The sequence below is a fragment of the Prionailurus bengalensis genome, chromosome D2, assembly GCF_016509475.1.
Source record: "Prionailurus bengalensis isolate Pbe53 chromosome D2, Fcat_Pben_1.1_paternal_pri, whole genome shotgun sequence".
NCBI classification, from domain to species: domain Eukaryota; kingdom Metazoa; phylum Chordata; class Mammalia; order Carnivora; family Felidae; genus Prionailurus; species Prionailurus bengalensis.
In genome coordinates, this window is record NC_057351.1 from 45096670 (window position 1) to 45121830 (window position 25161).

At 47.0% G+C, this 25161-nt stretch overlaps 1 protein-coding gene across 1 annotated transcript in view; it reads right to left on the reverse strand.

Moving 5' to 3' along the window:
* The window catches only part of ANTXRL (ANTXR like), a 37121-nt gene extending 13133 nt beyond the window's left edge, over window positions 1–23988 (reverse strand). The window contains exons 1-9 of the mRNA XM_043596796.1: window positions 23520–23988; window positions 13697–13768; window positions 12329–12400; window positions 8558–8639; window positions 8424–8457; window positions 7324–7403; window positions 7179–7247; window positions 6759–6839; window positions 6605–6665 (exon numbers count right to left, since the gene is read on the reverse strand). Of these exons, the coding sequence (XP_043452731.1) occupies window positions 6605–6665; window positions 6759–6839; window positions 7179–7247; window positions 7324–7403; window positions 8424–8457; window positions 8558–8639; window positions 12329–12400; window positions 13697–13768; window positions 23520–23794 (826 nt within the window). The 5' untranslated portion in view covers window positions 23795–23988. The remainder of the gene's footprint in view (window positions 1–6604; window positions 6666–6758; window positions 6840–7178; window positions 7248–7323; window positions 7404–8423; window positions 8458–8557; window positions 8640–12328; window positions 12401–13696; window positions 13769–23519) is intronic.
* Window positions 23989–25161: the final 1173 nt, after the last annotated feature.

The following is a 25161-nucleotide window of genomic DNA, read 5'->3' on the forward strand; positions in this document are numbered from 1 at the left end:
TCCTCTGTATATGCTAAGATTCTGGGACCCTGCACAAAGAATCCCCCATGGAAGAAGTCCTGTCTTAGCTGTGGTTCTGGAAGTCTCACATGATTGTTCTTCCCCTGCCTTTGCCTGAGGCTTCATGGACTACACACAACCCACCCGGCATTCAACAAGCACTTCCTCTTTCAGTGTGGAGACACTAATATGTGAGGTGCAGGTCTAGACCCTAGACCTTCACCAGGCTGCTGAGCCTCCCCTGAAGCAAACACCAGGGGATAGAGAAGACAGCTGGTAGACTGGATCCCTAAGGATTTAGCCAGGATAACATGTGGGTCTTTAACTGCAAGCCCAAGGTCATTAGCCTCCATCACTGTCTCCTGTCCCAGACTGGGTCATTCCAATCCTGGAAGCTTGGTTTGCCCTAGCGCAATTTATTTATTTACACAACCTTTATTATAGCACAACCTTGGACCTGGCTGCCCTTATTTCTCCTGCTTCAGGTCTCCCTGCAGCTCCCATTGATCAGGGCAGTGTTTGCAAATTCTCTGCTTTGAAGAAAATAGATTCTGGGCCTATGGCCCAATGCTGGCTGCTGTTGTGGTTTGTTAGGCATTCAAGTGTCTTCCAAAAATGGGTATCAACACTTAAAGCCTGCACATTTTCCCTAATAACCCAGATCACTAGCATTCTTCAAAAATGGGAACACCTGGAAATGGTGGGTTCATATTTCTGCATGTCAACCATTGTCTGGGCCCTGTTCACATCAGGGGAGCTCCTCAGGGGCCAGCGCCTGCCTTACTGCACTACACCCCACATGCAGTCAACCATCCTTGGCTTGGCCTGACACATGCCTCCTGTTCATGGCACCAGCCTGGCCCCCGAGGGCACTGATGGCAGTGGTCCACCCAGCGGAGGCTTGATGTCTGTAAGTGACACGTCCTCTCCCACACACAGTAACCAACAGTACAATGCTGCTTTGAACTCAGTTGTGCCAGGCTGCCTGCTCAAGGCTCACACTTCATAAGGACCCTTCCCACCATGACACGGGGCTCTGTGATTGGCCTGGAAGGAGCAGTTGGGCTTATCTCCTGTGCACCCTTTAGCCAGCCGGGCTAGGGCCACCCTGAGCAGAGCTTTGGCTCTCAGTCTCAAGGAAGTGTCATCTGCAATTTATATTCCAGGATTTTTTATTGCAAAGAAGCATTTCCTTGCAAGACAGAACTGTAAATTGACAGCCCACACTGTAATTAGATACAGGCAGAGAAGGGAACAGTCAGCTGGCTGCATGTGGACAGATCAGGCTCCAGAGGAGGCAAAAATAGTGAGTAGATCCTTCCTGCCACAAGCACACAGGCAGAAGGAACCGGAAGTGGGCAAATCTGTGCCAGGCCAAGCCATGTAACACCGGTGTTCATCCAAAATGACACTCCTCACTAACTGAGCGTATACTATGGGCCGATCTACACTTTCCTTAACCTCTAATACCCGTGAGCTAGGCATTCCTACCCAAGCTTTCAGAGAGGGAACCTGAGGCTAAGAGAGGGCAGGTGGCCTCCTCCAGACCCCTGGCAGGTACAGGGCCAGGATCTGAGTTCAAGTACCCATTCCAGGACCCACTTCTGCCCCCTTTGCTCTTGTCTTAGTTCTGAGCAGCTCTCATGAGGCTGCTTCAGAGGGATGGCCCCATAGTGCCTGCACTTCTCAGGAAGAGCACGTGCTGTCCATATGCTTGTGACCCCCTTCCCAAAGTGTGCACCCTGCAGCCTTCAGGCCCTGCTCAGTCACCACTTCTCCGCAGCAGCACTCTCTGTGTCCCCAAGGCACTGCCCCTTTAGAGGGTCTTGTCACTCTGGCAAGTCTCGGTAAGTGGAAGGCAGGGTGATGTGTCAGACTTTTCAGCAGAAGAGATGTGGACTTAAAGGATTTTGCTTTGTCTAGTAGCTGCTCCTTGGTTCCAACACCCCTCACCCAATTCCTCCAACAGTAACACACACAGGAGGAGAATGAAGCCAAGGATGGATGAACATTGGCTTTCAGGGAGCTGTGTCTCCTAGGTAGAGTCCCACTGTGTACCTGCTCTCGGGTGGCACAGGGACCATCCAGTCCCTGGCAGGGAGACCGATCCTTCTTTATGAGAGCTTTCTTTCTGGAGGAAGAGTTCTACATCAGGCCTCCTGGGGCTCCAGAGAGAGGAGCTGGGAAGGCAGACAGCCCGCTGACAAGGTCAGGAGGAAGCCAAGCAGTGAGGAAGGACAACCAACCAACCATGAGACTGACAAGGGCACCAGGTGGAAGTGACCTGTCCTGGGAGGGTTGGGCTCTGGGAACACTATCTGTTGCCCAGCACAGGCTCTTTGGGAGAAATTCGACTCTACTGACCAACGTTTAAGCTGTGTGTCCTCTTTTTTTTTTTTTTTTAAATTTTTTTTTTTCAACGTTTATTTATTTTTGGGACAGAGAGAGACAGAGCATGAACGGGGGAGGGGCAGAGAGAGAGGGAGACACAGAATCGGAAACAGGCTCCAGGCTCCGAGCCATCAGCCCAGAGCCCGACGCGGGGCTCGAACTCACGGACCGCGAGATCGTGACCTGGCTGAAGTCGGACGCTTAACCGACTACGCCACCCAGGCGCCCCAGGCTGTGTGTCCTCTTAATGATGCAATTCTACTTCTGGAATTGATCCGGGGAATCCTGACCCACGCCCACAGAGAGGTGAACCTCAGGGTGTGCACAGCCTGCTGTAGCCACATATTAGGAACCACCACAATATCGACCAGGGGAGACTAATGAAAGAAGTTTCCTCCATCCATGTAATGGAGTATGTGCAGATGGCTGGAAAATGTTATGAACTGCATGATCCCATTAATGTAAAAATACCTTGAAAAGCATATATAAATAGCTATTTGCATCTGTATGATCAATTATATATGGTAGCTATTTCTGGGAGGCAGTAGTAGTAGAAAAAGGGGAATCTCATTGTAGAGGGACAGTAGCTATCCAAACTGGTGGCAATGGTGTTTTTGCACTGCTTTTGCCTTCTGGGTCCTACTGCCCCACATTCTGCCTTGCCTTCTGCACACAGTGAGTCTCCTGGCCACCCTGCAGGACCTGTTCCCCAGCTCTCAGAGAAAAGCCCACCTCTGCCCTGTGTCCTACTATGTGCCACCACTGATGTGCCATGGCTGTTGGGCTTTGTAGACACTCGCTCTGGGCCAGCCACACACAGGAAAAAGAATGAGAAGGTGCCACCTCCAGCTGTCCTCCTAGACACAAATATCGAAGCATATCCAGCAAACACACAGGAGTGATGATTCTCCAAACCACTGTGCCCAGAGTACCTGGCCAAACAGAATGTTTAAATAGAATGTTCATATTACATGAGTCTACTGAGAAGATATTTTAAAGGATCAAACAGCCTATGGAGGAAAAACTGAGAAGAATTGCCTTCAGAGGTTGGGGACAAGGATTGTCTGGCAAGTGATCTGAGGGGATTTTCCAGGGACAATGGTAAATTCTGTCTTCCTGGAGTGTGCATTTTTCAGAAGTTGTTAAAAAATACACTGAAGTTTGCTGCAATTTAAGGAGAGCTCTTAAGTAATATTTCTATAAATAAAGATATGCAGAATGATGGGCTTTAGAAGTGAGGTAGCCTGATGTCTGTAATTGACTTGAAACACATAGGGGCGCCTGGGTGGCGCAGTCGGTTAAGCGTCCGACTTCAGCCAGGTCACGATCTCGCGGTCCGTGAGTTCGAGCCCCGCGTCAGACTCTGGGCTGATGGCTCAGAGCCTGGAGCCTGTTTCCGATTCTGTGTCTCCCTCTCTCTCTGCCCCTCTGTTCATGCTCTGTTCATGCTCTGTCTCTCTCTGTCCCAAAAATAAATAAACGTTGAAAAAAAAATTAAAAAAAAAAAGAAACACATAAAAAAATAAGATGCACTGTGTGTGGTTGTGTGTGTGTGTGTGTGTGTGTGTGAGAGAGAGAGAGAGAGAGAGAGAGAGAGAAAGAGAGAGAGAGAGAGAGACCAAGCACACTGATTAGATAAATGTTAAAGAAATATGGTGAGATATTAAATATTAACTGCAAAATCCAGGTAGTGGAGACAGGGGTGTTCATTGCACAGTTGTTTCCACTTTGCTGTAGGTTTGAAAATTTCCTTCATAAAAGGTTGGTAACACATCAAAGAACTGAATGAGAAGAATCAACCGTGACACAGCCAAGCAGAAGTCATGGCACATTCAAGGTGAGAAGTGACTGAGAAGGACAGACCAAGGGCTGTGGGAATCCAGAGGGGCCAGTGAACCAAGAAAGGGACAAGGATGAACCTCCTGTGAGTGTGGCGTCAAAGGATGGATGGGCTGGACCCTGTAAAGTGGGGGGAAGTAGGGTCTTGTAGGAAGCCTAGTGACACCCCAGCCTGAGAGCTGAGGGAAGACCTGACTGGCCCTGCTGTGGGGCTAGGGGCCTCAGACTTCCAGGCCAGGCTGGGGTTAGGGAAGGGGCTTTCTCAGTGCCCTGAGGTCCTGTGCAGAGGATGGCCTGGAGCACAGGCCTAGAGGCAGGAAGGCCAGCAGAGGCCTCTCTGCCTCATCCTGGAGAGCACCCTGAGAGACTGAAGAGGTCAGGAGTCTCGTGCTCATGCCCTGTCTGCTTCCCAAGGCACCCTGACCCACTGATTTATTTCAAATGACAGCCTGATGAAATGCCTCTTTCTATTTCATTTGGGGTCCAGGTTCCTGCCTTGAGTTTTGCCTCCAAGTGACTGTCATGTCGTGTGGCAGCTTTCGTCAAGAGGGAGACAATCTTAAAGGTCAGAGCAGGAAATGCTGAGTTGAGCTGTCAGCGGGTGTGTGGCAGGCACCTGTAACCCTGGCCAGGCCGCCATGGGGGATGGACAACGACTGATGTTTGCACCTGCAGTTTGACATGCTGCTCAGACGCCATGACCTGCGTGTGTGCAGGGGACATAATCAGAGGAATGAAGCTGTCAGGTCGGCTGCACGGCAGGGTGCTTTAAAGCAGAAGCAGGGCAAAAGCCTACTTGTGTGGGAGTCTCCTGCCCGCCTCCAACCTCTCACTGCGAGTTGGTTAAGAAGACAGGAAGAGTCGGAGAGCTGCTGCCAACAGCTGGCTCAGTGGGAGATGCTTTCATACTGGTGATGTTACCCCCGCCCCCCCCCCCGGCCACATGAGCTCAGCCTTGGGATGGAGGCGTCAAGGATGGTGGGACTATTAGTACCACTACTATTGGTTAGGGCTTCCCAGCTTCTAGATCCTGTGCCGGTCCTTGTAAGATCGCCCGGCCTTACGTCTTACGAGAGATGTGCTAGTGGGTGTTGTTGGAGACGAAAGGGGAGCTCACAGATGTTTGGTAATTTGCTCCAGGTTGCAGCAGAGCCAGATCTGAACACAGCTGTGTCTGACCCCACGGTCTACTGCACGATAGCCTTACAGTTAAGAGCACAGAGGCCGACCCGGTCTCTGGGTCTGCGTTTGGCCAGATCCAGGTGTGGGTGCTGTTACCAGGGGAGTAAGTGTGCTCATGCACCCTCCTCAGTACCAGTCTCCATGATGAGACATATAAGCCTGTACACACAGAGCTCATCGCAGGGAGGGGGCTTCTATCACAAAAGTCACTGCACAGGATGTCCTCACCAGACTGACTCAGGGACCTTTGTAGGGGGGGAAAGGGCACGCTTGTGAAGTTCCAGACGTCGGGGAGAGGCGTTCCCCACAGAACAAGGTGTGTTTAGTTGTATTTGTGTGGATACCTTTTGTCGGACTGTGTTTCTAGTATGATGCTGGCCATTGAACTGTTCCAATTCTTTTATTCGTCCTTTGAGATAATCATGTTTTTCTTTCTTCATGTTGCTGATGTGGTAAGTTACACTGATATTTCAAATACTGAATTGACTTGCATTGCTGGGGTGATTCCTAATTATTATTGATGGACTCTTCTTTTTACATGTTGTCAGATTCAGATTCCATTTGTTGGCATTTTGTTGAGGGCTTTCAAAATATACTTTTTCTTATTTCTTAATTAAACTTTTGGTTCTGATATTTTAAGAAGTTATAACAGGGGGCACCTGGGTGGCTTAGTCGGTTAAACGTCCGACTTCAGCTCAGGTCATGATCTTGCGGTCCGTGAGTTTGAGCCCCGCGTCGGGCTCTGTCCTGACAGCTCAGAGCCTGGAGCCCATTTCAGATTCTGTGTCTCCCTCCCTCTCTGCCCCTCCCCTGTTCATGCTCTGTCTCTCTCTGTCTCAAAAATAAATAAAAGTTAAAAAAAAAAGTTATAACACTAAACGTATTGTGGTACTCGTTTTGCAATATGTGTATGTGAAATCACGGTATATTTTAAACTTATACAGAGAGGAATATACAAATTATGTCAAAGAGAAAAACAAAAGAATTACACACATACCCACATATCATTCCTGGCATGAACACCTCACAAAATGATACAGTTGCTTACATATCCAATGCATACGTCTATACAACTACGCATGCATACACACACCACACACTGAAACTGCATGCTCACATCACACCCACCACACACCCACCACATACTCACAACATACATCCTTGTGTTTACAACAGTGACTCTAGCTCTTACCTCCTGCACACAAATGCAAAGGCTCCACTTTTGTAATTTCAATACACGCCTTACTTGTGAGCTGGAATAGAAAGAGGGGTGGCAGGTCAGGGACAGTGCACGGGAGGTTGTGGCGAGATGTCACCCCATCCCCTTTCTCACATCCCTTACTCACTGGTTCCACGATGCTTCTCAGTTCCTTAAATCCATTGTCCACTCCAATCATGTGTTCTGGGCTGTCTGCAATTTCCAACAGCTATAAGGGAAAGGAGGTGACTTGGGAGCATAGGTAGGGGATTAGGACACAGAAGTCCCCATCCCAGGAAGCAGTCTCTTGCCTCATGCCATGTTAGACTCTGAGGCCCAGACCCTGGCCTTGGCCAGCAGCACACCGTTAGGGAAGGGAAAGCCCTTACTTTACTTTACTCCGCACTTTGGGTGTGGAGATTTGACACGACACTTGTTATTCATTTCTTCCTTGTTGGCCATTATTCTCCTCTGCCGAGGAGCATCCTTGGGCAACCCTGGGAAAGCTGTCTTTGAAAGTTCCTCATCTAGGATTACAGGTGGCACCTGGTTACCTGTTTGGAATTACCTGGTCTTTCTTATAGTCTTTTACACCAATGGCATAAATGGTTGACCCCATTTTCCGAGCCTTTGCAGCCTAAGAGAAGGAAAGTGGTGAGTATAAATCAATAAATATGTGGAACAAAATATTGGTAATGATGGACTGGACTCACTTCGTACTTAGTCTCATCAAAGGACTCTGGTAGCAGTGTTCCATCCGTCAAGGAGATAATCATGGAAGGAACTTTGTTTTCTGCAGAAAAAGCAAGTGGCCTGGTCAGTAAAGGCACCCAAGTGACACTCTGTAGGCTGCTGGGTCCACAGCACTGCTCCTCACATCTCCTCCTCCAGAGGACAGGCACCCAACCTTAGCACCCAGTATCAGAAGTGCCTGGAGGACTAGAAGCCCAGTCCTGGAAGGAGGAGGGGACTTAGACAGGACCCACATTACAGACGGCACTGAGCCCTGCTCCCGCCCTTCCTACTACAGTCACTATGACCAGACGCACAACCTTTGCCCTGAAAGGCAATTCCATTGACTTCACTGGACAAGCGTCAGCCTTTTAGATGAACAAAGGGAGTGACAGCCAGACTCGACTGTACAAGGTGTCCCACAGCTCAGTGGAAGGAGGGACTCTGGCTCAGGCAAGCACGTGCAGAAAGACCTGCTGTATCCACAGGAACCAGGGATCCAGAAGGTGAGGTCAAAGGCTCTAGGGCTGAGGATGCCGTGCCCAGCTCAGTGCCTTTCCCCACCAGGCCAATGCTTCTCTCCTGGCAAGAGCTGGAGCCCTAACCTAGATGAACATGGTTCCGTGCAGAGCACAGCCATTTCCAGTGCTGGAGGCACAGTCACAGGACGACATCAACCAAAGGGAAGGAACCGCAGGGAAAAGGCATCAGGGCCAGAGATGTGATGGAGACAAAGTGTGGGCAAGGGGGAAATCCAGGTCTTTTTTTCTGAAAACAGAATCCTGTCTGCTCCTGGTTCCCTTGGCTTTTCTTGTTCAGGCAGCCCAAGTGTTGGTCATGCACCTCACAGTTACCAAGAGCCTAGATGGTACACACATGATCCCATGTGGTTCTGAGACTCATCACTGGGGGTGGTTTTCATCCTCACTGCACAGAGGAGGAACCTGTGGCACAGAGAGGGCAAGCACCTTGCTCCAAGAATCAGCGCTAGGAAGGGGCCAAGGAGGATCTGCACCTCGTTGAGGTCCAGGCCTGGCTCTGTCCCCACACCTGCCCGTAATGAAGTCACCAGGAAGCTTACCTCCAGAGTTTGCTTTTTCAATCTGCTCATTTGCCTGCAAGGAAATGAAGGAGTGTTGGAGTCCTGGGTGGGAGGACCCAGGATACTCTAAGAACTCCAAAAAGCAGAGATCCTCAGAGCTCTAGATTCGGTACCTTTTTAAATCCTTCATGCATGTTTGTGGCTCCAGTAGGGACTGTATTCTGAAGTTTATTAAGACCATCACTTATTTCATTTCTGAAAAAAAAATCAGAAAAGGGATTGTGGTGGTATGAGGTATTGACTATTAAAAAGAGCCCAAAGCTAACCTTTGTGCACTGCTGGTGGGAATGCAAACTGGTGCAGCCACTGTGGGTAAAATTATGGAGGTTCCTCAAAAAATTAAAAATGGAAATGCCATATGATCCAGTACTGGGTATTTACCCAAAGAAAATGAAAATGCTAATTTGAAAAGATACAGGCACCCCTACGTTCATTGCAGCAATATTTACAATGACCAAGGTCTGGAAGCAACTCAAGTGTCCAATGATAGATGAATGGATACAGAAGATGTGGTGTATATATTCAATGGAACATTAGCCAGTCATGAAAATTAACAGATCTTGCCATTTCCAACAACATGGATGGATCTAGACGATGTTATGTCGAATGATTAAGTCAGACAGAACGATAAAATACTATATGATTTCGCTTATATGTGAAATCCAAAAAACAAAACAAAGAAGAAAACAGACAAAAATCAGAAACAGACTCATAAATACAGAGCACTATCTGATGGTTGCAGAGGGGAGGGGACGGTGGGGACGGGCAGAAGGGATGAAGGGCAGTGGGAGATACAGGCTTCCGGTTATGGAATGAAAAAGTCACATAAATGAAAGCTACAGCAAAGGGAATATAGTCAAGGATGTTGTAATAATGTCGTAGGTGACAAATGGTAGCTACACTTGTGGTGAGCACAGCATAATGTATAGAAGAGTCAAGTCACTATGTTACACGCCTATAACTAATGTAAAACTAATGTGTGTCAGCTATACTTCAATAAAAACAAAAAACAAAACAAAACATCTCCAAGCTGTCCTGGAGCCACTGTGCACTGTGCAGACCAGTCTAGTCGGGACACGATACAAATCAAGTAGCCTGGTCATGACCTTATGCTCTGTGTCCTTGATATGAACAGGCCTTGCTCAGGCCTCCTCTGTCCTCCATCTGGTGAGCATGGGGTGGGGGGAGGCTGCTCTGCTGCTCCCATGGGTATGGCCTGGCTTTCTCTGCACTCACCACTGTCTCAGGCACACTACCTGGGGGACCCTCAAGAGCCCTGCCTTGACCATCCGTGGTGAAGGTGGGGCACACTCATGGATGTGCCACTGTGAATCTGCACTCACAGTGTGACTGGCAGGGCTGCTAGCACCTACCGGGTCCCTTGGGAAGGCACACTCTTCCTTCAGCAGGTAAGGCTGAGTTTGGAAAAGGTCATCCTGCTGATAGCCCTGCCCTGTCCCATCTTACCCTCTCACAGGATCCTGAGGTTGGCTCGTTGCCCTCCCACCACCCCAAAAAAACCACTTCCCCTTCTGGATTGACACCAAAGGAAGAAGCAAGCTGCTTAATGAGAGAACTAGGGCTCCTGGGTTCACGTACTCCTGAAGAAAAAGGCCAAAATCTGGGGAAGTGCCTCGAGGGCTGCCCATACAGGTGGAGGGGCAGTGCTCCCCTTGCTGCCATGGGTATGTGGCCAGGCGGCTGCTGTTAAGGGGGATTTCACAGGTGGGACTGGGGCCCTAGGTTCAGGATAATCCCATGTGACACGCCGAGCTGGGACAGCAAGGCTAGGAGAGTTGGGACCCTGAGAGGGCTTCTCACTGCAGGAAGTGGAGATGTTGCTGTGGGGTGAGATCTGAGAGCCCCAGGTCCAGTCCCACCCAGCCCAGGAGGTGAGGCCTGGCACCCATGGACAGTGGAGGCCAAACCAGGTGCTACTGCACTCAGCAGAAGCCCTCTCCCTCCCTCACCACATACCAGATTTTCTTCCACCCCTTCCCAGTGTCTAGCCCAGGAGCCCCCAGGCTTTTTCTTGCCCAAGCAGGCTCTCCCCAGGGAGTGTTGCTCCTCTAACCTTGCTCCTAGCTATGTCCACGGAGGGGATACCAGCTCTTTGTCTCCTAGAAGTCCTTCTTACTCTTTAACACCTGTCTCAACCCCTTGGATCCCCTCCATCTCTTCCCTGTTGTCACCCTCCTCGCCATCAACCCTGGGGGCTTTCTAGCCTCTGGGCCCCTGGCTTTTCTAGTACCCAGAACAAGCCCCCTTTCAACTGTGTCTCCTCAGCCTACTCTCTCCTAGCAGAAAGGGCTCAGGAAGCATTAAGCAGGGTCCCATCCCTGCTCCCACATTCTCTGCAGACCCTCAAGAGTCACACCTATATCAGGCTCTAGTGTCCCCTCCTGGATTCTCTCTGCATGAGGTCCTTCCCAGGCTCCCTGCCACAAACCTCCTCAACTCCTAGGCAGTGGGGCATGTTTAGGAAGGCCAATCCCAGGCTGAGCCCAGTTCCAGTCAAGGTCCTGTGGGGGTTTAGGAGCTGGCAGCTTTAGGGCCCTGATCTGAGTGTGAGCTGTCTTCCCAGATGCACATCTTGCCCCTTCCCACCAATTTCACCTCATTTCCACTCCCCTAGGCCTCACTCCCACTCCTGAACCCTGGCTTGGGGAAGATGTTACTTTGTTCACTCTCCAGAGATGACCAGGGAGACCCTCCCTGAGCCCCCCCACAGCTTCCCACATCTGGGCCCTGAGCCCCCCCCCACCTTGGAGGAGGCAGAGGTCTTACCCTCCCCAGTGGGCAGCTCTTCCTCCAGAGCCCCCTGCCCAGCAGCCCTGTATCTCTCTGCCACCTGCCAGCGTCTCTCTTAATGGACTTGCTTCCTTCCACCTCAACCCCACTCAGGTCTCTCTGTCCTAATGCAAAACCCCACCTACACACAAATTTGTGCCTCCACTAGTGCTTGGAGCAGTCAGCCCTCTCTTTCTGCTTGTCCTGGAGTCAGGCAGGAGAGTGCTGTCTCCATGCACTGACACCACCACACCCCTCCTCTGCAGGATGGCTGTTCACTCTGTTGCTCTTGGCTTCTTCCCATGGTCCTGAATGTGGCTCTGTGTCACAAATACTGGGGCCCATCTAGTCCTAAGGGTGCTCAACCTCTCCGTGATGCTTAACTTTCTCTGAATTGGGCTCCAGTCATTTGTGTTTTGAGAATCTTAACCTCCTTACCCAGCTACTCAAAGCTCCATAATTCCCAGTTTACAGACTTTGGGAAAACTGCTGGTCCCACCATGGCCAACCTAGGATGGTGGTCATGACTTTCTCAAGCACCCTCTCCCAGCCTGATGCTTAGGACCCCACTCTTGGGGTCCCATGTCTCCGACCCACTTAAGGAACAAGATCCCTTCACTGAGACCATCAAAACTTTGATGCTGCTCAACCTTTCCTCCCTGGTTATGACTTTTTCTCACTGGAATTCCCACTGGCCCAAGGTAGAGAGTGACACACAACAGCGGGTTCTTAATGCAGGTCACCATTTATAAAGAAAACATACACCTGCTCCAAAAAATTCTGGGAGTCCTCACAGCCAGCCTGTTCTAAGAACAGGGAAGAATGAAGATAGGACTCAGGCAGGTGAAAGGCAAAGCTTAGAGGGGGTGGAGATAGTCAAGCTGCACAGGGTTGGCCATTGTCAGAGCAGCCGGGGGTCTGAGAGGGGAGGGGAGCTAGACCTGGGCATCAGGGTATACAGTGGAGTTCAGGCCTGCCCAGTAGTCTGCACACCAGTGGGCTCCCTACTGTGATCTCAGGGAACCCATTTTCCCCCTGGCTGTTTCATCAGTCTCACCCACTGGGCCTGTTTTGGGGGTCAATGTGGCACTTACTTATCTGAGGTGAGTTTCATGAGGGTGTGGCCCTCTGTGGAGTAGGTGATGAAGGATATCCGCAGTTTCGGGCTGGGGAGAAAGCACATGCTTGTGAGAAGTCACCAACACAGGTTGCAAATGATGAATGAGCAGCCAGGGAGAGGTGCATGACAGTTTCCCTGCCCCATCCCAATTCTTCTGCTTTGGGGTCCATTTCCCAAACCCCAGAGCTTCCTATAACCTTAGTAAGGAATTCTGAGGTCTGTAAGATGTGTGGCCTTCTAGGAAGGGAGGAGTGTCCATCCTTACACTCACAACACCCCAGTAGTGTTTGTCTGTTTGCCTGTTTGTCTCTCTCTCTCATGTGCACATGCATGTGCACGCACACACACAGGCACTCACACAGATAGTTGCTCACACAGACAGCTGCATGCAAAAGGAGATAGACATCTACACACTCCTGCAGGAGGGACTTCCACCTGGCCTCTCTTCTGTAACATTTTTTGGAGCTTCACTGCCCTTCCTTCCTTGCCTGTCTTCCCCAGCTCAACTCTTCTCATCTCAAAGAAATTATCTTCCCCCTTGCCAGCCATTCATATACATCCCTCTCTTTCCTGCTCCTGTCCACTGTCTTCTGGTTTGTTGACCCTCATTATCCCTTGGCTAAATTGGTACCATAGGTCCCCAGCTGAATTCCCTACTGCTTTTAGCTCTTGTTCCCATTCATTTTACCCACTTATGCCAAACTTTTCTTCTTAACACACTACCTTACTCATGTCAGACCTCTAATCATGAATCATCTGTTGCTCCCTATTGCTCACAGCAGGAGATCTAGGTCCTGCGTGCTGGCATTATGAGCTGCTATGGCCATGGACCCAAGCTGACATGTGCAGCCTCATCTCCTGGCCCTTCCTTGAGTTAAACCTACTCTGCTGCCAAACAGACTACTCGCTCCACAAGAAGTCTCCCTGATGGTTCCTGTTACCCTGTCTTTTCCATCCATCAAAGCCTAGTTAATATTGCCACATCTTCTGGAAGTTATCCTTGAATTAAAATTCTTGCTTTTTCCTTAAGCTCATCATATAAGCCCTTTGCCTTTTCTTTTGACTCCTGACACCTTTAAACCAGGTGTTTAATTACTATGTACTGGTTTGCCTGTTTCTTAATCTATTAGGTCCTCAAAGGCAGACTGTGTCCTCAGTCGTATAGCTTCTCAGTCAGGAGCCAAGTAAAGTTGTTGGGGCCCTTGGAATCACTGCGATTTGTCTTTTCCTCACTGTGGGCTCTGTGCTCCTGCATGAAGGGACTCCAATGCTCACTGAGTCCAAACAGCTCTGTGCTGGGTTTAGCAGAGGAAATCACACTATTAACACAGAGAAGCCATACTTTTTGAACTTTTTGACAAAATCTTCGACAAGGTTGTAAATGTCCATCCAGTTGTTGTTCACACTGCCTGACCTGAAAATGAAGAAACACGAGAGGGATGAGTTACATCTGTCGTGTAGGAATAGTTTCTGCCTTCTCTGCCCTCCTGCAGGCTCTTCAGCAACCTCCTCATCCCTACTCTCTTCCACATAGCTAAAGTCTACCACACACCTTCAGTGACTTCAGCGGGTCACCCTGGTGGTGACTTTTATCAGTGTGAGTTATGGGAGACCTGTGTGCTTGGGACTGAGGGACCTCTGAGGTTGAAGGACTTCTGGTGGCAAACCAGGATATTTGGTCATGCTAGGTGAGACTGTTGGACAAGAAACAAGGGGGATGCATTGGTTGGCAAAGCCTCCACCAGTTCTGATCTGTTGGCTCTCCTGGTTGCCATTGTCTCCCAGATGAATGCTCCTCCCTGCCCGTTGAAGGTGTGGGTGGTTTGGTGTGAGGCAGAGCTCTTTGGCACCACATCCCTACAAAGTACTCTTGGCTTTTCCTTTCTATTATTTCTTCTGGCTCTTCTAGGCTATATCTAAAACTGCCAGTAGATGATGAGGAAACTAAGGATAGACGTTTCTAATGATGTCAGGATTATTATTCATGGACACATACATACCAGACGCTTTACATGCATGATTTCCAATTCCAGAGCAACCCTATGATATCAGCATTATTCCCATTTTACACATGAGATTCACAGGTCATGACATTTGCCACAATTTCCATAGTTAGCATGGATCTGAACCCAGATCTAGCTTCAAAACCCATGCTCTACCCATCGCACTAGGCAGATCAGGGTGAGTTGGACAATTGTTGGGTAGCAAATTACTAGACTCTGACAACCAACCTATGACACAGACTTTATCTCAGAAGCTTCCATGCTAAAGTGCAGGACAACTTCCTTAATTAATGGTAACCCTTTCCATGCTCCTTCTTATTACTTTTCTTTCCTGTTTTCCCCCTGTGTGAAAAGGATCTTCCAAAGAAGATTTATAGGAAACAAGAGTCTGCAACTCACCTACTTACTCTGGGGAAGTTTCCAGTTTGTGATGATTTTGAAGAAAGGTTTAGACTCTAGAACATAGACAAACATGAGTATTCATTGGCCATAGAAAATACCACAGGACTTATAGATCCCTAGGAAGGAGGCAGTATGGAAAACAACTATGTGGGCTTCTAGTACAGAGAGCTCCAGTCATGTTCTAGTGACTCACTCTTAAATGAGAATGGAGATGATTAGCAGGTATTTGAAGATATTGCTATCATTGAAGCTTGCGGCCAAAACACCCTAGTGATACAACTATGCTGGGAGAATGGAAAAGATGGGGAAAAATCAGATAGGGGAGCTGAGCTACAAGAAAGCTTAATTCCATTTCCTCATAATAAGAAGTCAATAGAGAATGAGTAAATCTCGAACAGCAAAAAGCAGCATCAGTACTAACATGTTATTAGAAACAGGGTCATATTACCAGAAGAAAAATCTGCAAAATGATGGATAAAAACACAAGTCCCAACTAATTGCTTCCTGCCAGAGACTCATTAAGCTTTAAAGACACATGTAGGTTCAATGTGAAGGAACTCAAGATATTCCATCCAAGTGAAACCAAAAGAAATTAGATAGTTATACTTATATCAGACAAAATAGACTTTAAGCCAAAAATGGTAACAAGAGTCAAAGAAAGTTACTACATAATGATAAAATGGTCAATACATCAAGAAGATATAACAATCATAAATACATATGTACTCAGCATCTGAGCACCTAAATATATTAAGCAATACTAACAAATCTGGAGAAAAGATAACAATACAATAATAACAGGCAACTTCAATGCCCCAGTTTCAGCAATGGATAGATCATCTAGGCAGAAAATCAACAAGAAAACATTGGAATTGAACCATATCATGGTCAAATGGACTTAATAGACATATATAGAATATTTCATCCAACTTTTTCAGAATGCACATTCTTTTCTGGTCCACACAGATTATTCTCCAGGATAGATCATATGACAGGACACAAAACAAATTTTAGCAAATTTAAAAATACTTAAATCATACCAGATATCTTTTCCAACTACATGGAATAAAAAACAAGAGGAAGGAGCACCTGGGTTGCTCTGTTGGTTGAGCATCCAACTCTTGGTTTCAGCTCAGGTCATGGTCTCATGGTTAATGAGATCAAGTCCTGCATCGGGCTCTGCACTGACAGCACAGAGCCTACTTGGGATTCTCTCTTTCTCTCTCTCTGTCTCTCTGCCCCTTCCCTGCATGTGCTCTCTCTCAAAATAAATAAATAAACATTTAAAAAGCAAGAGGAAATATGTAAAGTCTACATTTATATGAAAATTGAACAACATACTTTTGAACAACCAATGCATGAAAGAAAAAAAACAAATGGGAAAATAAAACCTTAAAAGTAATGGAAATGGAAACAAATAGCAAAACCTACAGAATGTTGCAAGCGCAGTTCTGAGAGGAAAATTTATAGTGATAAATGCATATATTAAGGATATAGCAAAATATAAAAAAAAAAAACCCTTACTTTACATGTCAAGGAACTGGAAAAAAAGAGAACAGATTAAGTCCAAAGTTAGCACAAGAAACAAAATAACAAAGGTGCTGAAATACATAAATTTAACTTAAATTAGAAATAGAAGAGGAGACATTGCAATTGACACTATAGAAATACAGGATCATAAGAAACTACTCTGAATAATTACATACCAACAAGTTAGAAAATCTAGAACAAATGGATAAATTCCTAGAAACACACAAACCTGCCAAAACTGAAACGTGAAGAAATATAAAATTTGAATAGACCTATGTCTAGTAAAGAGATTGAATCAGAAAACACAAATCTTCCCAAAGAGAAAACCCTGGGGCCAGATGGTTTTGTAGGTTACTGTCACCAAACATTTAATGAAGAGTTAACACCAATCCCTTCCAAATTCTTTCAAAAAATGGAGAAGAGGGAACACTTCCAAACTCATTCAATGAGGCCTGAATTACCTTGATATCAAAGCCTGACAAATACTACAAGTACAGACCAATATCCTATAGGAATACGGATGCAAAAATCTTCAACAGCAACAAAAATCTAGCAAACTGAATTTAGCAACATATTAGAAGATTTTTATTCCATGACCAAGTAGGATTTATTTACACAATGGAAACATGTTTCAACATGCAAAAATCAAACAATGTAATTAACAGAATAGAAGAGAATTAGCAGAATAGATTGGAAAAAAAAACCCAACTACATGATCATTTCAATTGATGTAGAAAAAGGATTTGATAAAATCCAACATACTTCCTTCACAAAAATACTCCCACTAGGAATAGAGAAATGTTGTATGACAAACATAATAAGGGCCATACATGAAAAACCCACAGTTAACATATTGATGGTGAAAGACCAGAGCTTTTCCCAAGATCAAAAGTAATACAAAAACGCCCAGTTTCATAATTTCAATTCATTGTAGTATTGGAAGTCTAGCCAGATCAATTAGGCAAGGGAAAAAAAAGGCATCCAAATTGAAAAGGAAGATGTAAAATGATCTCTCTTCTTAGATATGATCTTACCTGTAAAAAACCCCATAGATTCCACACACAAAAAACTATTTGAGCTAATAAAAGAATTCAGCAAAATTTCAGGATACAAAATTAACATATAAAAATCAGTTGCATTTCGATATACACTAACAATGAACATTCCAAAAAGGAAATTAAGAAAATAAATCCATTTATAATATTATCAAACAGAACAAAATATTTATGAATAAATTTAACCAGAGGCAGAAGACTAGTACACTGAAAACTACAACATATGGCTGAAGGAACTTTATATTTGTTTAATGTTTATTTATTTTGAGAGAGAGAGAGAGAGAGAAAGAGAGAGAGAGAGGTGGGGGGAGAGAGAGAATCCCAAGTAGGCTTCACACTCAGCACAAAGCCCAACATGGGGCTTGATCTCACGACAATGAGACCATGTTTGGAGCTGAAATCAAGAGTCAGATGCTCCACTGACTGAGCCACCCCTTAGACCCTATGGCTGAAAGAAATTTAAAAGACACAAATCACTGGAAGAACATCACATGTTCAAGCTGGCAATACTAGCCAAGGCTATCTACAGTTTCAATGCAATCTTTATTAAAATGTCAATGACAGGGTGCCTGGTGTCCAACTTTGGCTCAGGTCATGATCTTGCAGTCTGTGAGTTTGAGCCCCACGTTGGGCTCTGTGTTGACAGCTCAGAGCCTGAAGCCTGCTTCAGATTCTGTGTCTCCCCCTCTCTCTGTCCCTGCCCTTCTCATGCTCTGTCTGTCTGTCTCTCTCTCAAAAATAAATAAAGATTAAAAACATTTTTTTTTTTACGGGGCGCCTGGGTGGCTCAGTCGGTTGAGCGGCCGACTTTGGCTCAGGTCATGATCTCACGGTCCGTGAGTTCGAGCCCCGCGTCGGGCTCTGTGCTGACCGCTCAGAGCCTGGAGCCTGTTTCAGATTCTGTGTCTCCCTCTCTCTCTGACCCTCCCCCGTTCATGCTCTGCCTCTCTCTGTCTCAAAAATAAATAAACGTTAAAAAAAATTAAAAAAAATTTTTTTAAAAGTCAATGACTTTTTTCTTGCAGAAACTGAACAATCCATCCCAAAATTCATATTGAATCTTAAGAGACCTTACATAGTTTTAAAAAATCTTGAATAAGAGCAAAGGTTGTGGACTCACATTTTCTGGTTTCAAAATTTATTACAAAGCTACAATAATCGAAATAGTGTAGTACTGGCATAAAGACAGACATATAGACTAATGGAATAGAATAAAGAGCACAGAAATAACCCCTCATATATATGTTCAGTTGATTTTTGACAAGGAAGCCAAGGCCATTCAATGTGGGAAGGGACAATATTTTCAACAAATGGTGCTAGGAAAACTGGATGTTCACATGCAAAACAATGTAGTTAGGCTCTTATGTCATCCACAAAAATTAATTCAAATGAATCAAAACCTAAATGTAAGAACTAAAAATATTAAATTTTTTAGAAGAAAATATAGGGGAAACCTTCATGCTGTTGGATTTGGTAATGGTATTTTGGATATGGCAACAAAAGCACAGGTAATAAAAGAAAAAACAGATCAAACTTCATCAAAATTAAAAACTATTGCATGATTCCACTTATATGAGTTACCTAGAATAGGCAAATTCATAGATATAGAAAATAGAATAGAGGTTCCCACGGTTTGGGGAAGGATGAATGGGGAAATAGTGTTTAATGTATACAGATTCCAATGACTTCTGTCCTCATCAAAGCACATAAGCCATGGCTAGCTTGAGGGGTTGTGAGGGGTCCTGAGAAGGAAAAAAATAAAAGGCATGGGATAGTTCACCAAAAGTGGTACACAGATCAACAGACTGTCTCTGCATAGTCCTGTTCTGTTCACCTGAGCTGACGGAGAAGCTGTGAGACCACAAACATGCTGAGTACGGATGCTCTTTCAAGGATGCTCCTTCAGCTGTCATCCCCTCTAAGATCCTTTCACCTGCAGAGTTGCCTTACCTAAGAGCATGCCTTTCCTGAGGTTCCCACCTGAAGTGACTGATGGCCCAATCGTTTGGCCCAACTTGGCATAGCCCTGACGGCACCTTTTAGCTCCAAAGCTCCCCATGAATCAGGTGAGGCTGTCATGTCTGCATTGAAGCTCCACTGAATCCTATTTTTGCCTGTTCCCTTGCACAGATATTAATGTCAAGGCATTCCCTAATGAGCATCCTGCACAGGCTTCGTCCTTTGCCTGGATGGGTCCTGAAGCTCTCCCTCTCTCCTCTATGGAAACCCCTCTTCCTCCACCAGTGCCACACATGTGGGTGCTCCCTAAATTATGTCTTCACTTTCTCCTCTCAGTAGACACACCTGTTCTGAGCTCCTAATTTTTTCTCCAGCCTCACAGTCCTCCTGGGACCTTCTAGGCCCTTCCCCTTTCCACTCCAGCGATGCTATCATCCTTCCCCCTTCCAATCTATCCTTCCCAAGGCAGCCAAGAGGTATTTTTGAAAACACAGTTCTGATCCTTCTCTCCTTTGATAAAAGTGATTCTTTCAATAATGTCCAGATGCCCTTGGAGTGAAAAACACACCTCTACATGTGCGCAAGGCCTCACTACTGGCCTGTCCCCTTCCCTTCTCCCCCTTCTCCCCCCGCCCCCAGGATCCTCTGAGGGCCTCACTTCTCAGGCCTTTTCACTGGCCACTCCCTCAGCCTGGAGCTCCCTGGCCCACCACCTCCCTGGTGCCTGAGAAAATAGTGCAGGCACACAGCAGGACTCACTAATTTTCATCCAGTTCAATCTAGTGTATGACCAAATAAATAATGAATCTAGTGAATAAGGTTGGAGTGAACCACTCAAGGCTTTCCTGCAGGTGACAGACTATGTTTGCTTCCAAAACCACCGCAGGGACCCACTCAGCCTCAGGGACTTTGGAATGGGCTTTGGAGGGAGACATTCCAGAGTTTCAACTCCTGTTCCATGTCTTCCCATCTGAGGGCTTTAGGGGGTCATTCCTTGGCCCTGCGTGGGTTCCTTCCCTCATCTGTGAAATAGGGGTAATAACATTTACCTACAGAAGACTCAGCGATGAAGCTGCTTCCCCCTTTACCCTTGTCCCCAGTCCAGAGAAATGCCCCAGTCATGAGCAACTCCCTCATTCAATATGTACAGATTCTTCAAAATAGATCCAGAATCTGTCCACTCAGCACCTCCACCCCTGCCCTACTGGTCCATACTCCCATTATCTCCTCCCTGAATCCCTGCATTAGCCTACCCCCCCACTCACCACCACCACCACCACACTGGTCTGCCCTTGGGCCCTTCATTTGTGATATTTTCAGCCAAGACCCAATAGCATGCCCTCTCTGCTCAAAAACACCCTCTTATCCCCCTTCGTGTTCTAGTCTGTCAGCCCCACCTTCCCAGACCACCTCTTCAGAACAGGCCCTCCCTCAGCACTTCCCATCCTTCTGCCCTGATTCTGGCCCCCACCTCCAGCCTGTGCTAATCCCATCTGACACACTACTTCCTCTCCTCTTTTATTTATTTCCTCTCTCCTCATGGAAACTCCAGGAAGTGTTTGATGCCTTATCCCCATGCCCAAACAGTGACTAACATACTCAGTTGCTCAGTCATTATTTGTGAGTGGACGAATTGTTAAGGGAATGAATGAACGAATAGAACTGCTCATCACATGGGTGAGAGGTCCCAGAGAGCCTTGGCAGAGTCAACAAGCAGAGGCATTTGACCTCTACCCTGGCACCCCAAAGGGCAGTTCAGAAGAGAGCTGATCCAGGGAGGACAGGGGTGCCCTGCAGTGCTGGGGAGTTCCCAGTCCCAGTGTGCATGACTCTGCCTTCTCTAGTAGCATTTTATACTCATCTTCCACAATTGTATCTGCTGCTGTGCTGGGAAAACTGCCTCCAAACTCGCCTTCATCCTCATCACAACCTGGTGAGGTGGGTATGAAGATCCCCATCATACATACGGGGACCCTGAGGCACAGAGAGGTGAAACAGTTTGTTCAGGGGTTCGTGACTGGTGAGTGCCGTCTGCCTGACTTGCACACTTGGGGCTGCCCCCTCAGTGGTCATTACTCCCCTTTCCCCAAGAGCCACAGGGAGAAGTGCCTGATGGAGTCTGTCCTCACCCTCCAGGAATTTCTCATCAAGCTGGCCCTCAAAGGAAGTGTAAAGCCTTCTTCAACCAGACTGGGTGTGCGCAGGTCCTGGGGAGATGGTGTTATTTCCCTGGGGCTGAGGAGTTTGCTATGGTTTCAGACAAGCCTGGCCTGGTAAACCATAGGCAGGATCTAGCTGGACTCCTCACTGATGACCTGGGGCTGGGAAAGGGGTGTGTAAGGGCTCTTTCATGGACACCCTCAGCTCCTCTCCAATCCACACAATCCAGCAGGATTCAGTCCTGACACTTGTTCTTCTGGCTTGTCAAACTGAATGACCCAGAGAAAGGCTGTCAACCCCCTTACTGCCTTTCTACCTCCAGCCCTAATGCCTAAGAGAGAAACCTCCATCCCCCTTGGCCGTGCCAAGTATCACTGAGGCAAGACCTGCCCAAGGCAACTCAGAAGTCCCTCCACAGGACAATGAGGAAGGACTTATTCCAGTGGGCAGGGTGGCTCCCATCTCTGATGGCTTTGCTTAGAAGCTGGTGGTTGAACACACATCCCCCTAGTCATCAGCCTCCATGGAGAATAGAAGGACTCAGAGGCAGTACAGCCTGGGATGCTGCCATCAGGACACAGGAAGCTGAGTATTGCCACGCCCATCAGCTTTGGGGCTACTTCATCCAGCCTTTAAATGCCACCCTCTTTCCATGAGATCGCAAATGCAAATGCCTCTCTACTCTACATTCCACGGTGGTTTTGTGGATTACAGAAGTGCAGTAGAAGGGCTTTGGAGACCAAAATGTGCTTCAACAATATTATCAACAATCATATCACTGATAGTATTGACTCACTAAAGTTCATTCTCAATCCAACAGACAAGTTGCAAATGGAACCAAAGCAATGTCTCCAATCTCTCCAAGCATGAAGATCCGTCCCCTTTTGAGGATCACAAGGTGCCCTGCTTCCCAGGACAATACCAGGTCAGACATAACTGTTCTCAAAGTGCAAACAAACTGTAACTAGTCTCCAAGCAATTGAAGAAGAAAGCAAAACCATTGGCAGGAAAACAAAGGGCTTTTTTTTCTTTTCTTTTCTTTTTTTTCTCTTTTCTTTTCTTTTCTTTTCTTTTTTCCTTTTCTTTCTTTCTTTCTTTCTTTCTTTCTTTCTTTCTTTCTTTCTTTCTTTCTTTCTCTTTAAAGTTTATTTATCTATTTTGATGGGGTTGGGGCAGAAAGAGAGAAGGAGAAAGAATTCCAAGCAGGCTCCCGGTTGTCAGGGCAGAGCCCACTGAGGTGCTTGATCACTGTGAGATGGTGACCTAAGCCAAAATTGAGGGTCAGTCGTTTGGGGCGCCTAGGTGGCTCAGTCGGTTAAGCATCTGACTTCAGCTCAGGTCATGATCTCACAGTTTGTGAGTTTGAGCCCCACTCAAGCCCCACTCGAGCCCCACTCGAGCTCCACGTCAGGCTCTGTGCTGACAGCTCAGAGCCTGCTGCCTGCTTCAGATTCTGTGTGTGTCTCTCTCTCTCAAAAATAAACAAATAATAAAACATTAAAAAAAGGAGAGAGATGCATGACTGAACCACCCAGGTGCTCCGGGAAAACAAAGGAATTTCCAAACTGTGACACTATGAGAATGCCCAGTAGAAGCAACACATAATCTCTCTGGGGCCAGTAAAAATAAAACTTTTCACTCACTTGGGTGGAAAACAACATAAGCAAAACACCTCACAAAGTAGAAACTGAAATCCAGCGAGCTTCTAACAACTGCTGAGAAGGAGCTTCTAGCAGTCTCCTGCCTATCCAGCTATTTAAGGGGCATGCAGGCCACAGATCCAGTCCATGCTGGTGGGAGGACTGAGAGCCATTCAGAAACCTTATGGTGGCCTTTTATTCTCTCAAAAAGGAAAAGTCCCAGAGAACAAATTTTGGGGGCATTCCTTCTCCCTCAGGAACAAGGGGAGACACAGAGGTTCCTTGGCTCTGACCAAGGTTACTCCCTGGCCCCTCCACTCACAGAAGCTGGCATCCCCTTTGGCCACCACCTGCCCATATTGACTTCAGGGACCACACCACCCTGGGGCGCTGGGTAGGGCAGGAGGACCACTCACTTATCCAAGATGAAGTAAAGGTCATATGCGCTCTGGCAGGATTGCCTTGTATCTTTTTCCGGGTTATCCCGGGAATAGTGGCTGCGGAGGTGGTGGACACTTTCCCCCTTTGGGCGGAGGTAGTTATGGAGGCTTTTCCCACTTAGAAGGAGGCCATGCAAGTCTCTGGAGCCCCAGACACTGTGCCGCAAACTTCCGGCTTTCAGCAGCGGAGGCTGCAGCACCAGCAGCAGAAACAGTGCGGGGCCCGGCACACCCAGGCCGTAGCTCCCCATTTTCCTGGCCACCTTCTTGGAGCTGCTGGCTGCTGGCTGCTTCAGGTCACCTCAGGCGGCTGCCTCTGGAGACTCCGCCTGTGCCCTGGGGCTTAGGCTCCCACCAGCACTTTCCCAAGGCGCACTTCAAGCCTGCACCTGCTATCTGCCCTTTGGGCGGAAGAGGCAAACAGCTGGCTCTGGGGCGATGGGTCCAGTACCTGCTGGCCCTTCCCCCACGCAGCTGGGGCAGAAGGCCTTGTTATGATGGACAGGGGGGTTGGCATGGTGACTTTGTGACCTGCATCTCTGCTCAGTGTCCTGCCTGTTGACAACCCCAGGCAGGAGTCATGGGATCTTTAGATGGGGGGGGGGGTAAGATGAGGCCTCCATTTGTCTCTTATCCTAAACCCTCACAGGTGGCCATTAAAATCTCCAAGACTCTCTTTTTTTATAATTCAAAGAGGGCAGCTGAGGTGGCTTAGATGAGGACATCCCTGTGAGTGTTCACGAGGTCAAGGAACTGGGAGACTGGAGTACAGTAATTAATGGTCATTGGTGAATACTGAAGTCACCTGTGGACATGGAAGGATCTAGAAGGAGAAGAAGGCAGTGCAGTGTTACCATAGTCCTTTGTGAATGAGGGACATTCCTGTTACCACTCCTGTGTAACAAACTACCCCCAAATTAATGACATAAAACATTTTATATGCGCACAGTTTCTGTGGATCAGAAATGCAAAGAGGGCTGAGTGGGGATGGTTGTCTCTGCTTCATGGAAAAACATGGAAAACCCATTTGGTCTTTCATATAAATTTTAGAAGCAGCACATCCTCAGTGCTCCCCCAATCTTCTTACTCCTTGATTACAGTAACATTAAATATATAGATACACTTGGATGCATTTGAATCTGCCCTCTAGACTCCCCTATCAGTGAACCTGGCAATGTTTCATTTATCTACTCATTTTCCAGCACCTTTCAAACAAACTTTCCTATGAAGATCTTCACTTTTTTTCTCAAGTGCCTTCCCTAAATACCTTATATTTTTGCTGTTATTGTAAATGGCATTTTAAAAATAAAGCTTTTAAACTGTTTATTGGTGTTGTGGACAAATATATTAATTTCTTGATTATTCACACAGCTTGTTAAGCTTCTTTATTCTAAAATATATCTGTAGAATGGTTTTGGTTTTTCTATAAAAACAAAACCCAAAAAACATTGCTCTGACGAGTTCTCCAATGACATGTTGGCTGGAAGGTGTGATGGAGGTATTATTGATTTTAAAGAGAATACTTCTGGGGAAGAGCAAAGATGGCGGAACAGCATGGATGTTTTTTGTGTGTCTTGCGTCCATGAGATACAGCCAGACCAACTCTAAGCCATCCTGC